Below are 17,552 nucleotides of genomic sequence, written 5' to 3'. Positions count from 1 at the left end.
TAGGACAGCAGCCGTAGCTCCAATCTGACCCCTAGCCTGGGAACCTCCATATGCTGTGGATGAGGCCCTAAAAAAAAAAAAAGTTCTTCTGTTTCTTATACGCTTAGAACTTTTTTTTTCTTTTTTGCCTCACCCGTGACGTGAGGAAGTTTCTGGGCCACAGCATGACAACATCAAGTCCTTAACCGCTAGGCTATCAGGAAACTCCAGAACCTTCTTATCCTGAAATCAGATAACTATTCACCTAAAGTATCTTCTTTTATTTTTTAATGTTTCTGTTCTTATATCTTTTCTTTAGAATGTCTTTGGATTTCATTTAGGGGTCTGATATTGGGTGAGGATCTACACTAAATATGAACAAAAAATTGTTTTGCACACTAAACAATCAGTTTTCACGATTGTTTATGTGATTATGTGACAAACTGTTTCCTTTGTCACATAATAGTACATGCTTTAATAGTATTTCTGGGCTGCTTTGTCCCAGAGTCTTATGCTCATTCATGGGTTTTTATTTATGTATTTTTATTTATTTATTTAGCTTTTTAGGGCTGTGCCTGTGGCACATGGAAGTTCCCAGGCCAGGGGGCGAATCGGAGCCGCGGCTGCTGGCCTACACTGCAGCCACAGCAACGTGGAATTTGAGCTGCGTCTGCGACCTACACCACAGCTCAAGGCAAAATGCCGGATCCCCAGGCAGGGGATTGAACAAGGCCAGGGATCGAGCCCGCAACCTCATGAATCCTAGTTGGGTTCGTTAACCACTGAGCCATGAAGGGAACTCCCCATGTGTGTTTTTAAATGCTATAGTTTGGTAATAATGTTATAATATCTGGTAAGACAAATCTTGCTTTATTATACTTATTTTTCAAAATATTCTTACTATTCCAGATGACTTTAGAACCAAATTCATCCCCCAAAGCATATTTGATTTTGATGAGAATCACATTAATCCTATTTTGACTTTAAGACAGTCAATCTTTTCATCCAGGAACATGGATAGAACATATCTTAAGGAATTCCTGTTGTGGCACAGTGGAAATGAATCCGACTAGTATTCATGAGGATGAGGGTTCAATCCTTGGCCTCGCTCAGTGGGTGGGAGATCTGGCGTTGCTGTGAGCTGTGGTGTAGGTTGCAGAGAGATTCAGATCCCGAGTTGCTGTGGCTGTGGTGTAGGACAGCAGCTGTAGCTCCAATTAGACACCTAGCTTGAGAACCTCCATATGCCATGTATGCCATGTGTCTGCCCTCCCCCCCAAAAAGAACATATCTTAATAATTTCATTTTGCAGACAAGACATCGTAGATCCAAGAAGGGAAGTGAGGGAGCCTCTGGGTCTCCTGATTCCCTCTCCAATGTCCTCTCCGCCCACTGGCTGCTCATCCTTCTGCCCACTGGAAGGGAATTCTCCCTCCAACCTGTGAGGCTCCAATCCCCATGGACCATTGGCCAGTTCCCGCCTGGGGGCCGAGGCCTGGGGCCTGCCCCTGCATACCTGGTGGGCAGTTCTCCAGCAGGTGGACAGTGAGGGCAGCAGGGCTAAAGGTGGGCCAGTTGTCATTGTCGTCCAGGATGGTGACGAGCAGGTCGGCTGTGCCGTTGAGCAGCCCAATGTCCTCAGCCAGCAGCAGCAGCTCCAGGACGGGGGGTGAGAAGGCCTCCCGGTCAATGATGACACCTGACCTCACTGTCACCATGCCTGGCACCCAACATCACCAGCCAGGGAGATGCAAAGGAAAAGGGATGCAGTGGGGAGACAGGGTAAGAGCCAACCAGGAGGGGACAGAGAAAGACAAAGCAGGATGGGGAAAGAGATGAAAAAGGGGCAGAGAAAGCAACATGACTTTCTGCACCAAAGGCTCAACAACCAGTGTTTAGGGAGGTCACCTAGGTGCCACTGTGCCATGACTGTCCCCTCCCCAGGTACTCTCTGCAGTTCTCCAGAATCCCACCTGCAATGAGTGACCCGAGCTGGAGGACTGATCCACTCTGTTGAGAGAGGTGTTAGTATATCCCTCCTCGTCACCTGTCACCACATCGGCCAGGCCCAGATTGATACAATATGGTCTCTGGGGAACTTTGGGACTAGTTTGAGGACAGACCATTGGCTTCTTCTGGCAGACTAGGGGCCTGATCCGCTGGGCTGGGCAAGGGGAGATGGAAGGAGTGGGTTCGCAGGGGTCACTGCCAAGGCTAGGAGTTTATGCGTTAGCCGGTCCCTTCTGCGGTCCCCAAGCCTCTTCCTGGTTCTTCCCACCTGGCCCCTGGGTGGTCTAATTCAGCTGTAAGATGGGGGCTGTGGGGAATGGGGCCTTCCTGGAAAGCCTGCATCCAGCCCAAAGGAGGCCCTAGATCGAGCAGTGGGGTCACTCCCACCCTTGCAGGAACTCGGAGCCAGGCGAGGAGTGCTGGGCTGGCACAGAGGCCTCACCGGTGCTGTTGTCGATGTCAAAGAGCCGGCTCTGGGCCCCCAGCAGCTGGTAGGTCACCACGGCGTAGACATCCAGGTCCGCATCCAGGGCCAGGATGGGCCCGTTGAGCACCGTCAGGGGGGTCCCTGGGCCAGGGAGAGAGGGGTCACAGCAGGGCCAACCCAGTCCCCCGCCCGCCCCCTCCCCGACCCCGTCCCGGTGAGCCATGGCTGACGATGGATGAGAGGGAGGGAGGGAGGTGAGGTGGACGGGGTGGGGAGACCCTGGGCCGGGCTGCGGCAGCCTTGGCAGACTGACGCAGATGCCTGGGGAGCGGCCTCAAAGCCCTGCTGGGGAGAAAACACAACAGCGGTGAGCAAGCCCCTCTGGCCCGCCTGGAGCACGCCTGCCTTCCCAGCAGCCTTTGAGGCTGGCCGCTCCGCGGGAGGGTCTGGGGGCTCCCTGATGTTCCCCTCCCTGAGTGTGGCCCTGTCTAGGTATGCATACCCAGCCCAGTGTGTCTACACCTGCGTGTATACAACACTCTAACAGCTGTCTGACCAAACATGGCTAGGAACCCATGTGTGTGTGTGCACTCAGTGTTCACACGGCTAGAACAGCATCATAACTCAATAGCAATCGCAGGCCTGGGAGCCCCCTGGTTGTGCATTCGTCTGCCTCTGCAGGTGGCCATATCTGCACATGGAGTGCATCACGCGGGCACCCTTGCACCTTTGAGTGTCTGTGCACACGTGTAAGCCCACACATATACCTTACATGCACTGGCATGTGTGAGAGCGTATACACCGGCAGGTTTAAGGTTCAAATTCCTGCAGGGAAGACGCCCAGCCAGAGACAAGGAATATCTCAGCTCAGTGCCTTCTGACTTAGATTCCAAGCTGCAGGGGCTGGGGAGGCTGGAGGAGGAGTGGGGTGGCCCCTACGAGGCCTGGCAGCACTGGCCCACCAGTCTTTCAGGGCTATGCCCCTTTCTCCCCCCAACACCCTTCTGCACTTGCCAGGTCTATATTTAGCCACGTGATGAGGCTGCCCCCCCGCCCCCGCCAGGCCTCAGCTGAGCCCCCATCAGACACAAGGGAGGCCCTCGGGCAGCTGGGACGCAGGCGGTGCCTGGTGGCAGCAGGGTTTCCCAGGCGGTCCCAGCACCTACCAGCAGGAGAGTTCTCCATCACCTCCGCCTGGTAGGTGCTCTCAGTAAAGAGGGGGTGGTTGTCGTTCTCATCCGTGAGAAAGATCAGCAATAAGTCAAAATCCTGTGGGGGACACGATGGCAGAACAGGTCGTGGGCCATGTTTCAGCAAAGCACTGCAGTGGGAGGAGGACTGGGGTGGGGGTGGGGGTGTGGATCCAATCAGAGAGAGAGATTAAAAAAAGCCCACACCACAGGTCCCAAGACCTGGGTTTAGGACTCCACCGGGCTAGCAGCTCACAGGGTGGCCTTGGGCTAATCTTTTCCCCCATCTGGGCCTCAGTTTTCCAACCTGCCAAATGGAGATCTTAACTCCTTCCCAGAGGAGGTACAGAGCTCACAGGTGACCCATGTAAATGGTATTCAAACACATTCCATCTCATGATAAGGAAGGACTTCCGCCAGGAAGATGAGCCTTAGTTTCCATGCCCTCCAGAATTCATCTGAACTCTCACCCAGGGCTGCACGTCAGGCCTTGCACAAACCACAGTCACAGTCCCTATCTACTTGGAACCTCCCAGGGCCTCGGGTGCTTTTCCATTGCGGGGGGGGGGGGGGGGGAGGAGAAGGCCCTGAGTCGGGGGTGGGGGTGGGGGGGTGACCAGTCAAAGCTGCATGGCAAGTTAGCAGCAGAGGGGGGATGGACCTCCAAGCTTCCTGATGCCTGCCATTCAAGGCTGCTGCTTTCCAGGATGACCCAGCCCCCCCTGAAAGCACTGGACAGGAGGGGGAATGAGGGCGGGAGAGAAAAGGAGGAGGTAGGACGTGAGAGAAGGGAGGAAGCAGAGGAGCACGCCAGCAGCCCAGGGGGATCCCCAGTCTGAAGTCTCCTCCGCCTGTGCAGATGCAGAAGCCGAGGCCCAGTACAGGCTGAGCCATGCAACCAGTCAGAAGCAGAGCTGAGATGAGCCACACCCTAGGATTCTAGGCCAGGGCTCCGCCCTGGACTGCATGGTCTGGGGAGACAGGGCTGCCCCCAACCCTGAAATGGACTGTTTGGTTTGCAAACCCCACTTCCTTTTACTAAAGAGAGCCAACTTTTTGGCTTTTGGGCAGATAGTCATCTCAAAATGCAATCCTTTCAGAATCCCAGAGTATGAGCTTGTGAGCGTAGGTACCAACAGCTCCCCACCCCGACACCATTGGGCACACTTGTTGTGTGCTCCAGTATCAGTAGTTTGGGGAAAAAGATGATAGCTGGTATTAACTGAGTGTTTGCCATGTGTCAGGTACTGTGCTGAGGAGTTTACAGATACTGGCTCCTTCAAGTCCTCTCCATGACTTTGGGGTAGGCGTGTCTTCCTTTTGCAGAAGAGAAAATAGAGGCTGGGAGACACTGACTTGCCAAGGCCACACACCCACTGACAGGTAGAAGTGGGATATGAACCCAGCACTTGCTCACTCCAAAGCCTGTGCATCTAACCTCTGGGCCATGCCACGTGGGGACATCCAGCCCCAGCCCTGCTCCCCACCCCGCCCTCCAGCCTCACCCTCCTGGCTATGCGCGGATTCTCCGGGTTGTCCTTCACGGAAATGGTCAGCTTGTACTCCGGGATCCGCTCACGGTCCAGGGGCCGGTTCACAGTGACGATCCCTGTCTGGGATGTAGAGGCTGGTGAGCCGAGCAGTGACTTGTCCCCCATGTTGGGCTTTGGCCCACAGAGGCCCAAAGGCTCCGCCTGCAGGAGTGGTTGCGATGATCTCCCTGAATCATCAAAGAGATGGTCTAGAAGGCCAAAGCAGCTCAGCAGGTCTTGCCAGGACAAGGGTGACCAACCAATGCACAGGTCTTGCTGCTTTAAAGGGACGGTCCCTCTGAGGACCCCATGGTGTCAGCGGCCGGTAACACTCCAAGAGGTCACCTCAGAACCTCTCCATGCATCTTGGTACAAACCAAGTGGTACTGAGGTGGTGCCCATCTCTGCATATGACAGACCTTGGAGTGACAAGGACGCCAGAGGTGGCTCACCTAGGCATTCAAGATGCCATGCTTCCCACAGAGCCCCTCAGGTCCCCACGGAGGGCAGAGACATGAGGAGGAAGTGGGACCAGTGGAAGCCCAGACAGCCAAGTACAAAAGCCCCTAGGGCTGGAGCCTCTTCTTTTAGAAAAAATCCCGGGGCTTCCCTGGGGTGGGTCCCAGCCCTACCGTGGCATTGATGGAGAAGGCCCGTTCCCGGTTGCCGGAAGTGATGTTGAAGGTGAGGAGGGCATTGCACCCACTGTCAGCGTCACTGGCCAGGATATGGGCGACGAAGCTGGAGACGGGGCTGTTCTCACTGATGCTAATATTCATGGGTAGGTTCAGCAGCACGGGGTCATTGTCATTGATGTCCAGCACCCGAATCCCCACCAGCATCTGGAGCATGTCATGGAGGAGGAGGAGGTGAAGGAGGAGGATAAGGAGACAAGGGGGCACAGGGGAGGCAGAGGACGAAGGAAAGGAAGAGAACGGGATGCTGGACACAGCGGTGGAGGACGAGGCAACAGGGGAGATGGAGCAGGAGAGCAAAGAGGTGGTGACTGAGGAAGGAAAGGTGCAGCTGGTCGCGGAGAAGAGAGAGGATGACAAAGACACGATAATAGAAATGCCGAGACGGAGTTCCCATCGTGGCTCAGTGGTTAACGAATCCAACTAGGAACACTGAGGTTGTGGGTTTGATCCCTGGCCTTTCTCAGTAGGTTAAGGATCCAGTGTTGCATGAGCTGTGGTATGGGTTGCAGATGCAGCTCAGATCCCACATTGCTGTGGCTCTGGGGTAGGCCGGCGGCTTCAGCTCTGATTAGACCCCTAGCCTGGGAACCTCCATATGCCGTAGGAGTGGCCCAAGAAATGGCAAAAAGACAAAAAAAAAAAAAAAAAAAAAAAAAAAAGAAAAGAAAAAGAAAAAAAGAGAAAAGGCGAGAGGATGACAATAAGGACGAGAGGGAAGCAGAAAAGATAGAGGCAGAGGCAGGATGGAAATGAAGGAGTGACAGGTGCAGGGGCACTGCTGGCAGAGAAGGCTCCACAGGGAGCTCTGAGTGGCCGTGGCTGCCAGGCCCCAGGCCCAGCTGGTGCTCGCAGGGCTGTTAGGGTCACTGAGGGCCTGAGGCTGCCCTGGGCATGAGGGTGGCCGTGTCTACAGGAGTCTGTATGGAGGGTGCAGTGGGATGGGCCTGGCAGACTCACCGTGGAGCTGAGCGGGGGCAGCCCCCTGTCCCGAGCACAGATGGTCAGGTTGTAGAAGGCAATGGTCTCCCGGTCCAGCTCCACGTCCTTCCGGACCCGCAGCACCCCCTCCACGGGAGAGATGACAAACTCCCCTGGGTGCCGCCCAGGAGAGGCTCGAGTTAGCCGGAATGGCCAAGAGCGGCCTCTCCCTGCTTCCTCTGCAGGACCTTACGTGCCAGGGTGGGGGACAGCCAGGGCATGGTCCCCAGTTTTAGATCCTCCTGGAACCAAGGCTTGGGAGGTATGGGACATAGGGAAACAGATAACCGCTAGGGGTGCAAGCAAGCAGGGGCCCACTCATGCCCAGATGGAGAGGCCAGGCCAGGGAACCACGCTGGGTATGACGGTTATTTTGAAAAAGTGCGGGGTCCCCTTCTGTACAAACACCATCTTCTTTCTCACCACTATCGATCAGAAACCAGTCAATGAAGATGTCACAAACTTTGTAATGTGTGATCTTTTCCAGACCCCACATCTTGTAAAATAGGATCTTGGGGATACTGGTGTTCCTTACCCCAAGGGAACATGGGGGGAGGTCAGAGTGGGAGGGACTGAGGACAGGGGAACCCCTAACTGCCTCCCATTCAGCCCTGGTACTGAGCCAGCTGAAATTCAGCCAGGGTCCTTCTGGGTCTGTGGCCACCCCTTAGCCTCTAGTTGTCCCTCATTTCCTTGCACGGAGGTTGCTGAGGACCCTCAGCTGGCCCTCTGGCTTCAATCCTTGTCTTGGCCCAGCTGAGGGGCCAGATGTCTGAGAGCGTCTAGAGCAAGAACCTCTGATTCTTGGTCTCTGAACTGGAAGAGACCTCAGACACTATCTAGTATCCTTGGAAGAATGAAACGGGAAAGAAGGATGACGACTTGTTCAAACCACCTACCACACTGGACTGGACTCGAACCCCCTACAGAGTCTGGACTCGAACCCAGGGCTCTGCATCTCAGCCCACTGCATCCATGGGACTTAGCGCTCGGAGATGATCAGAGTGCGAGGGGTAAGGACAGGGAGGGGGTGGAGGGGAAGAGCAGAGGGACAGGGCGCCAGGGGAGCTGGTGGGGGCCCAGTTGGATAGGAGCACTCAGGATGGGCGAGGAAGGTGGGGAGAGGGTGAGAAAGTGGGGATCAGCCCCGTGTCCTCCCCCAGGAACTGGGACCAGGGAGACAGTTACTTCCTTCACTTTCTCTTTGGACACTTGGGGGAAAAAGGCTCAGAGTGGGGCACCGACTTGCTCACAGACACCCAGCATACAAAGGCGCGGCAAGGACAGAGGTCCAAGTTCCCCGACACTTTTTTCCCCCTTGTTCCTTCACCTCTTACCTCACACCTCCCCACCCCCAGCCCCTAGGGCTCTGATTCACCAAAGCAGTCCCTCTGCAGCCCACCTGCAGCTGGGATTCCCCACCGGGCTCCAACCTGCTTAGAGTGGCGGAAGCTGCTTAAGGCAGGATTTCCTGAGCCTGATACGCCAAGGTCTCCAAAGAACTGGGGATTCCCTTTTGAGGGGTTTCCTGGCCCTGTCTCAGCCCCCGGCCACGTGCAAGTGGAGGGCCTGTTGCCATCTCTGCAAAGCCAGCCACCCCCATGAAGGAAGGGAAGAGGATCCGAAGGCTCAGGGGAGCAGGCTGAGTTGCTGGGAGTCAGGCCCAGGCTAGACCCCCGCGAGGTCAGCTCAGTGGGGGAAGTGAATAAGTCCAAGGCCCCCTCCCCCACTGCAAGGTACCCTCCTCAGCAGCTTGCCCCAGGGCCTGAACTCTCCACCACTCCATTCTGGGGACAGAGGCTTTCCATGCAGTCAGATCCAGCTCTGCATGCTGACTTTGCATGCCCTTGGGCATGTGACTGAATCTTGCCTTGATGTTCTCATCTGAAAAATGGGCTAATAAAGAGGTGCCATTGCAGGGTGGTGGGGCTGGTGCTGGGCAAGGCCCAGTTGCCTTTATGTGTGTGCGGGACCCACGGTAGCCCTTGGTATCTTTAGGGGGATCCTGAAGGGGAGCCCAGGCAGACCTGTGAAGGAGCTGGGGGCTTCCACAGAAGACGAGGATGTATGAAAGGGGTCCAAGGAGGGGACCTGACCAGAACGGGCAGCTGGAGGTTCCAAGAAGGCCGGGTGGGTGGGAGAAGACCAAGTGATATGGCTGCTTTCCCAGCTGTTCTTCGACTGCATGTCATCTCTCAGCTTAGAGGGGCTGGTAAGACCCTTGTCAGCCCTGACACCCGCCCCCCCCACACACACACACCAGCAGAAGCCCCCTCCAAGGTGGGAAGGTGACTGAAGCCAGATGGCTTGGAGCATATCCCTTCACCCCCGGAGTCGCTAAACCCGGCCCTCCATGGAAAACAGCCCTGATTTACAGGGTCTGTCAATTTTTCAGGTTATCAACATGGTGTCAGTGAACCCAGATGTGAGAAGAGAGGTGGGGAGTGGATGTTGTGACCAATGTAAGTGGCTACAGGACACCCTGCCTGGCCTTTGCCACTCTGTTCTAGAGTAGGGGCAGTGCTTGTTATCTAAGTTATCTTTGGGCTCTGAAGGTCTAGTCTTCCTTCCTGGGGGCCAGGAGCCCCAGGCTGGATCAGCTTGGGGAAACTCCTGGCCCCACTCACCTCTCCAGGGACCTGCCTCTCTGCCTGCTCCCAGGAGGCCCCAAGTTCCTAGGCTGGCCCTGATCACATGTGCATTTAACCTGGCAGGTTCTGCTCATGACTCCTAAGGCCCATGGCAGTGAGCGGTCTGCAGTTTCCCAGGCACAGGTGTGAGCCCTGCACCCTGGAGCCGGGTGCAGAGAGGGCTCTCTCCTGGGAGGGGGTTTGACTGCCCACTCCGCACCTACCTGTCATGCAGGCTTTGACTTTCCTCCATGAAAGGACATAGCTGCTGTGTGTGTGACAACAGCAGAAGAGAAGGTCCCGTGTTCTGCTACTTGCAGAGCAGGAAGGCACAGGACTTTTGCAACACAAAAGGGTGACATGTCAGAACAGAGCAACCCACCACGAGCTCTGGACAGCAGGGGCTCCAAGTCTGGCCCTGCAGAAGTGGGTTGTTTTTGGGAGTTCCCAATATGGTGCAGTGGAAAAGGATCCGACTAGTATCCATGAGGACGCAGGTTCGATCCCTGGCCTCACTCAGTGGGTTAAGGACCCGGCATTGTTGTGAGCTGTGGTGTAGGCTGGCAGCTATAGCTCTGATTCGACCCCTAGCCTGGGAACTTCAATATGCTGCAGGTGCAGCCTTTAAAAAAAATTTTAAAAAGAAGTGGGTTTTTTTTTTTTTTTTAGACTCCTAATTGCAAATTCATCCCAGGTTGTACATTCTATCCTTGGACCTCTCCTGTCAGTTGCCTCTGTGCGCTTGCTCATCTCATGCCTCTAAATATCTCTAGGGTGACTACTCCTGGGTTGTAAATCCAAGCCCTATCTGACATCTCAAACTTCACCTCACCTTTCCTCCCACTTTTCCTGCTCCTTCCACAGCCTTCCCATCTGCTAACAGCACAGCTGCCCAGGACAAAACCTTGGGGTCATCCCTGGCTTTCCACATCCGATCAGTCGGCACATCTGCTGGCTCTGTCTTTGAAACACACCAGAGTTCTCACCATCTCCAGAGCCCTCTCCCTGGTCCCAGCTACAGCTGGTCCTGCCAGGTTTCCCTGCTCGCGTCTCTTAACCTCTACGACCTGTTCTGAGCTCAAGAACGGGAGTGGTCCTGTTGGAATCTAAGTCAGGTCATGTCCCTCCTGCGCTCAACGCCTTCCTGGGGTTCCCACGTCACTTGAAGAAAATCCAAGTCCTCACAATGTCCTGGTCCAACGACACCTGGCCCTGCTCCCTCTCAGGTCTCATCTCTTCCTCCTCTTCCCCTTGCTTGGCTTCATGCCAACCACAGAGCCTTTTTCCCTCCTCTGTGAACATGTCGGTATACTCCGACCCCAGGGCCTTTGCACTTGCCCCTTCTTCTGTATGTCATGTTCTTCCCTGAATGTCCACACGACCCACTCCTCACCTCCTTCAGGTCTTCACTCAAATTTCACCTCCTTGCACATGTCTTCCTTGAGCACTCTTTCTAAAATTGCAGCCTTCACCCTGGCACTCTCCATCCCCTGGCTTTATATTTCTCTGTAGCACTTAGCTCCTCCCAACAGACTAAGTCATCTGCTTAATGAGTTATGTTCATCGTCTATACCTTCCAGATGGAACATACATTCCATAAGGGCAGGCGTATGTGTCTGTTTTATACTATTCTGTATCCTTGGCATCTGGAATATGATTAGCAAATACGCTTGATAAATATTTATTGAGTGATCAATTAAAAAGGTTTGGATTTCCAGATTTTCTTTTAAAAATGCCAAGTCTTCTCTCTGGGCCTGCATTTCAACCTGACCACAGCTGGCAGGAACGGAGCTGCAGCTGCCACAGCTCCCACTACTCCCTCCTGTCTTGCTCAGACTCCCATGCTCCTGGCATGGACAGTCAGCCTTGAGTTTGGGATTCCTACTCTATGAAAATGCGTAAAAACTATCTTGAGAAATTTCTCTGGCCAGGCAGACCCTGCTCTTCAACTGGGAATAGCCAAGGTAGCTGTGCAGATGATTAAGGGGTGATGCTGAGATGTGTGGAGAAACGGGGACTCCTTGCATGTGTGCATCGGGCAGGGGGGTGGCGTTCCTGAAGGTCTGGAGCAAGGATGCTCGTCTTTCCCTTCCCTGGAGTCTTTGCTCGGGGCATGACACAGGTGTTTTTTATCAGATTCTCAAAAGAGGTTACCAGCCTCTGCGCCCACATTCAGAGTATTTTCATCATACTCCCGGGAGAAGATTATTTCCATCATCTTACTGATGGCAAAACAGGCCTGGAAGGGGCCAGATCACACAATGTGGGGCTAACCACTTCAAGACCGCCTTTCTCATCCTGCTCCTGAGGGGGGCGGGGGAGAAGCTCTCTGGGTCATGCCACCCCCACTGCCCAGCTCAGACTCCACTCACCCAGAGGGTCTCCATCCACGATGCTGTACTCCACCTGCCCATTGGGGCCTGAGTCCCGGTCGTGGGCCAGGAAGGTCCACACTCTCGGTCCTGGCTGGCCCTCGGTGACATCAAATGGCCCCTCGTAGTCTCGGGGGAAGGTGGGTACGTTGTCATTGATGTCATTCACGTTCACAAGCACCTGAGATGGTTGACAAGCTTAGCCACGACTGTACCCCAGCCAGGCCTGTTCATTTGTAAACTGGGCCTGACAATTCGGCCTTGTGGGCTAATGCAAGGATCAAACTGGATAATGGATGCGAGAGGGTCTTTTAAGCCATGCAAGTGGATAAGTTACTGTTATTGTTTAAGTCTCTTTATGGGCTAAATAATATTATTAATAGCAATGCCATGAAGTTCTATTTATTGCTGTACCACAGTCATTTTACCTGGTCTCATTTGCTCCTCCCACACCCTGCAACAGTTTTTATCAGCCCCCTTTCACAGAGGAGGAAAGTGAAGCTCAGAGAAGTTAAGTGACTTGCCCAGAGTCACACAGCTAAGGAGGTGATGATCAGGGACATGAATCTCTGTTGGTTTGACCAGAGTTTGTGCTCTTCGCATAAAAAGAAGGAAGGCAAGTTGCATGATCCATCTGACAGCTGCAGCCACACAGAGAGGTTCAGTAACCGCCTCAAAGTCACACAGTGAGTTTGGGTGAGTTACTGAGACCATGACAGGGCTCCTGGATTTAGGTGTTCTTCCTGGACCATCTTTTCCTATCCCGCTTCCCCACCTGAGTTTTCTTTGATCTGTCCTGCCCCGCCCCCACATTGGGGCTGTGGCCCACCCATCCGCCTACCGTGGTGGTGGAGGTGAGGCGATGGGACAAGACGGGGCACTGGTCCGTGGCAGTGACGAGCAGGGTGTAGCGGCCATGGCTGATCTCATAGTCCAGCTCCTTGACAGCACGGATGACGCCCTGCAGGATACGTAGAGGGGCCAAGGGTGGATCAATGGGTAGTGGGTCTGGGGCACCCTCTGACCGCACCCCCCTCCAACCAGGAGGTAGGTCCTGACATCCTGGCCATGATAGGACGCCCCCGTTGTCCTCTAAACCAAGCCCCATCCAACCTCCTTTTCATCCTGCCGCACTGGCTGTCCCCCTAGTTTCCTCTCGGACCCATCTTTGCTCTGCCCCCACCCACATGATGTCACTGAGCTCCCCTCCAGTCCCTTTGGCCAGCTGACCCTCCTCCTGGACCCTGCCACCAGCTGCTGACCGTATGCCTGTTGATACGAAAGGTGTTGATGATGTTGCCTGCAACGATGGCATAGGTAACTGTGCCGTTAGGTCCCTCGTCCAGGTCTAGTGCCTGGATGGTGATGAGGCTGGCATTGATTGTGGCTGGGCCCTCATCCAGTAGGATCTCATAGTGGGGCTGCTGGAACATGGGTGCGTTATCGTTCTCGTCCACGATGGTCACGTACACATGGGTGGTGGCCTATGGAAAAGAGCATAATCAGCTTCCTTGGACAGTTGGCTAGACGGTTTGAGGTGGAGCCAGCTGGATGTATATGTAGGCTAAACTTAGTGTGATCCAACAGGGTGAAAAAAAGGGGGAGAAGGATGAGAGCAAGGGAAGCCACAGGTTGCTAATCACAGAAGCTCCATCAGAAGCCAAGCTAGGTAACTGCTTAGGTCCAAGATGGCACTTGCACCACCACTTCTGTTCATTCCCATGGTAGACATAACTAATCAATCATAGCACCACTGAGGCCAGCTGCAACTTCAAGATCCCTCTCAGCACACTGGTCTAATGATTAAAATTGGCATATGGGATGAACTCCAGTACATATCTTTGACTGGACCAAGGTATTACTGACCCTGGGCCTCCTTCCAGATCACAAAAGGCAAGAATGTGATGTACTCAGTCCACAATCTAAGCTCCACCCATTGCACAGGTAAATGGAAGAAATACCTATTTTCAGCATTTTTGAGAGGAAGGACATTGGGTTAGTGGCAAATGCAAGGGCAGAATTTGTTGAGTTACAAAAGTAAAGCTCACAGCACATGACTTCACTGCGAGGACACTTTGAGCCTATGCTCTTCTGTGATTGGCCATTTTTGGCTGATTCTTGGTCCAATCAGGTAATATCTAGCCAATCAGAACTTAGCAAACAGCACTCAAGAACCAGTGAGAAATGGAGGAGAGGGAGTGGGGGCATTTCTCCCACACTATCTCCTTTCCTTGCTTTACTTCTGCCAGTGGATATGTTTTTCCTGCTGGGTGGCCCCTCTTTCATGGCTCTGGCCCTCACTGGGCTCTAGTCACCGCACCACTTCTTCTTGTCCTGCTACATCCATGGGTATTAATGACTTCCTGCGATTTTTAGTCTACGGGTGCTTCACCAGCCCTCTGTAAACAGTCCCTCCATTAAACTCTTCAGTTGAGCTCTGAGTGTGCCATCTGTTTCCTGCCAGGACCTTGACTCATGTAAATTATAATTAGTGACCAATACAAAATAATAAGGTTATAACAACTTTGAAGACATCTGGGTAGAGACAATGTGACCAGGTCATTGCTAAGGGCAGGGAACAGAAAGCAGGTGGTGCAACAAGCTGGACACAAACAACTTGTAGGCACCTTTTCCTTGGGTCTGGCTGGCTCTGGAACCACCTGTGGAAGAATGGACAGGACACCTGAACCCAAGAAGACCATCACTGCCCCTGAGGAGGCCATGAGTCCCCTGAGCTGCAGCTCTGGATCTTGGGAGGAGGGGCATACTAGGTGGGTTGTCGAAACTGTTTCCAAAGCAGGCAGGGTTGGCAGCCTTGAGATGAGGCTCTGTGATCTTGGGCATGTCACAGCTCCCCCCTGTACCTTTTCTATCTATTAAAAAGGACCTGACTTGTTCTTCAACATCTTTTTTTTTAGGGCCATGGCATATGGAGGTTCCCAGGCTAGGGATCGAATCGGAGCTACAGCTGCTGGCCTACACCACAACCACAGCAACGAGGGATCCGAGCCGTGTCTGCGACCTACACCACAGCTCAGGGCTATGCCGGATCCTTAACCCACTGAGCGAGGCCAGGGATCAAACCCGCAACCTCATGGTTCCTAGTCAGATTCGTTTCTGCTGTGCCACGATGGGAACTCCTTAACATCCCTTTGGCTCAGACATTCTGAGTACCTGGTCTGCCATCATCAGTCTAAATCCCTCCATCAGGGAGGTATTCCTTTGGGCCTTAGAGTCCTTATGAATCTTTTTAAATAATAATCACACAGAGAGGGAAACTGCATTATTTTAACATTTCTCAAACTGTCCCACTGGAGTGGAGAGGGAAGTTGCACTGAGTCAGAGAACAGCCTCAAGCATTTGTCTTGAGAACGAGATATCTTTGAAATCTCTCAGATTATCTTTGAAAGCTCATATACATTTCACCATCTTCTCCATAATATATATGCATTAGTTTTCATTTAAAAATGGTGGTAGTAGCCCCAAATATTTGAGTAGAGATGACTGTCAAGGAAGGCCACTGCATTCTTGTGCTCTGCACAGTCCTAGATGCAGTTGTCAGCACTCACCACCTGCAAGAAGCCCAGCATCGCCTCCTCCTGGGCCCCCCTTCTACCAGCAGGAGCACATGAGTGCCACCCTAGAGAAAGGGGCTGAATTCCAGCCTCACCAACCAGGGTGGTGCTGACACCTCCTCCTTCCCAGACTCCTGGCAGTGGGTATAACCATCGTGCAGGCTGCAGGTCTGGGAGTGCAGGGTTCTAATAGAACTGCCCCCACGGAGTCCCTTCTCTCTGAGGCCAGGTCTGAGCCTGGGAGGTAGAGGTGGTCTGACTTCCTCTGGCCTCTGGAGTGAGGAGGAAGCTGGTGCCCCCAAGGCCCACTCAGCTGAGCCCCTCCTGCCTTGGCATTAGAGAAATGGTGCTTGAGGTTTCTGGACCATGCCCACACCTTGGGCAATGCCTCGGTGTCTCACCCTGATGCAAGCTCTGGGAGGCTCAGAGGGAGGCAGCGCGGTGGGGAGGAAGGAAGTGGGAGTTGGGGGGTCAATGTGGGCCCAGCTCAGGTGTTCTCACCCTCTGGGGAAGGGGCTGGCAGGGTAGTTGCTCCCCTCAATCTAACCCTAGGCTCTCCGCACCCACTTTTTAGGCCCTGGGGCAGAGGGCGTCTGGTTTCAAGGATGTGATGAGGGGAGGAAGAGCAGCTGCTCCAGGGTCTCATCCTCTGCCAGAGGATGGCCGGGGTGGGAAGAGGGCTCCGTACCCACTTGCTTTCAGTTGGCTTTGCATCTTCCCTGGGTGGTGGTAGAACTCACACTCTGCCAGCAGGAAGGGCACCCTGGGCTATCTCCCAAAGCAGGAGTCACAAGATCAGGATCATGACTAAGGACCTGGGTTATATCCTGGAAATCTCCGGGGCTCCCATCCCAGGAGGATTCCCTGGCCCCAGAGGGACTGGGCCTGTGCAAGTTCGTCTAGTGATAGTTTGATACCCACCCTCCCTCTGTTGAAGACTTTCCCATCTTGGGAGTGAGGGCTGGGAGTTTTCAGAGAACCTCTGACTTGAGTCAGTCCATCCATGGGGCACCCAGAATTCTTGGCTCCCTTTGAGTCTCACTACCCTGATTCCTGACCCACAAGGACTCTGGCTATACTTTTCCCTTCAGCCTGGCTGTTGCCTGTGAGATCAAGATCCCTAATGGGTCAGCGAAGCCCTTGTAAGTGTCACCCAGCCTGGAGTAAACTGCGTCTAGTGGCTGTGCCCTACCTCTCCCCAGATCCCTGGCCCTAGCCATTGTTACCCCACCCCTTCTATTTGGGAAATCACTTATTCACTTACTCATCAATTTGGCCTATCGGATAAGAGTGTATTGGGAGTTCCCGTTGTGGCTCAGTGCTAAGAAATCCGACTAGTATCCATGAAGATGTGGGTTTGATCCCTGGCGTCGCTCAGTGGGTTAAGGATCCAGTGTTGCCATGAGCTGTGGTGTAGGTTGTAGACATGGCTAGGATATGGTGTTGCTGTGACTGTGGCGTAGGCTGGCAGCTGTGGCTGAGATTTGACCCCTAGCCTGGGAACTTCCATATGCTGTGGGTGTGGCCCTAAAAAGCCAAAAAAAATAAAATAAAATAAAATAAAATAAAAAAAATAAAAAAGAAGAATGTATTAAACATCTCTCCTATGCCCAGTTTTGTGCCAGGGACTCAGAAATACAAGGGTGAGGCCCTGGTCCCCAAAAGCTCATAGTCTAGCTCAGGAGGGCAGAGGAGCCTGAGTGACAATAAGCTGGTTGGTATTCCTAGGCTTGGTGTGATAGGCAAAGGGAGTGTAGACTGGAGGGGGACCCTCAGGGGCCATTTGGGGTATTTTCTGAAGGGGGCGGGCTTGAGTTGAGAAATGAGAAGAACTTGGAGAAGAGACATCGCAGTGGTGCCAGTGCTGGGTGGGGTGCAAGAGCAGAGGACTAGAGGTGGTAGCATGTGAGGGTGTTCTGCAGACATTAGGGCACAGGGAGTGAGAAAGGCTGTAAGGTGGGAGGTGGGGCTGGGACCTGGGTGAGAGGTGCACTGATGATTTTCTGGGGGACTCACTTTCTGATGTTGTACACACACACACACACACACACACACACACGTATGTATGTTCCAATGTAGGCATGTGCCACACCTGCTACGTACTCCTGCACCTGTGCCATGTCTACATGTGTGCATGTGCTCAAGGGTGTTGCAGGGTCTG

The 17,552-nt window shown here is 53.7% G+C and overlaps 1 protein-coding gene across 6 annotated transcripts in view; it reads right to left on the bottom strand.

The window, feature by feature from the left end:
• The window catches only part of CDH23 (cadherin related 23), a 441,841-nt gene that overhangs the window by 22,771 nt on the left and 401,518 nt on the right, over window positions 1-17,552 (bottom strand). For 5 of the 6 annotated variants that reach the window (XR_014828081.1, XM_084997262.1, XM_084997264.1 and 2 more), the window contains 9 exons: window positions 13,079-13,300; window positions 12,658-12,777; window positions 11,817-11,997; window positions 6,794-6,927; window positions 5,771-5,980; window positions 5,112-5,219; window positions 3,583-3,685; window positions 2,432-2,557; window positions 1,496-1,699 (listed from right to left, as the gene is read on the bottom strand). Coding sequence is in view for 5 of the 6 variants with exons in the window: in XM_084997262.1 (XP_084853388.1) it covers window positions 1,496-1,699; window positions 2,432-2,557; window positions 3,583-3,685; window positions 5,112-5,219; window positions 5,771-5,980; window positions 6,794-6,927; window positions 11,817-11,997; window positions 12,658-12,777; window positions 13,079-13,300 (1,408 nt within the window). In the remaining variant the exon portion in view is untranslated. The remainder of the gene's footprint in view (window positions 1-1,495; window positions 1,700-2,431; window positions 2,558-3,582; window positions 3,686-5,111; window positions 5,220-5,770; window positions 5,981-6,793; window positions 6,928-11,816; window positions 11,998-12,657; window positions 12,778-13,078; window positions 13,301-17,552) is intronic. The other variant, XM_084997263.1, reaches the window with a different exon arrangement.

The sequence above is a fragment of the Sus scrofa genome, chromosome 14, assembly GCF_054392235.1.
Source record: "Sus scrofa isolate SSC_HxYL_T2T_F1_AM1 chromosome 14, Sscrofa_HxYL_maternal_Yorkshire_Landrace_v2.0, whole genome shotgun sequence".
Lineage (NCBI taxonomy): Eukaryota > Metazoa > Chordata > Mammalia > Artiodactyla > Suidae > Sus > Sus scrofa.
Note: the sequence above shows the minus strand (reverse complement) of the source record. Positions and strands in the feature narration are given on the sequence as shown.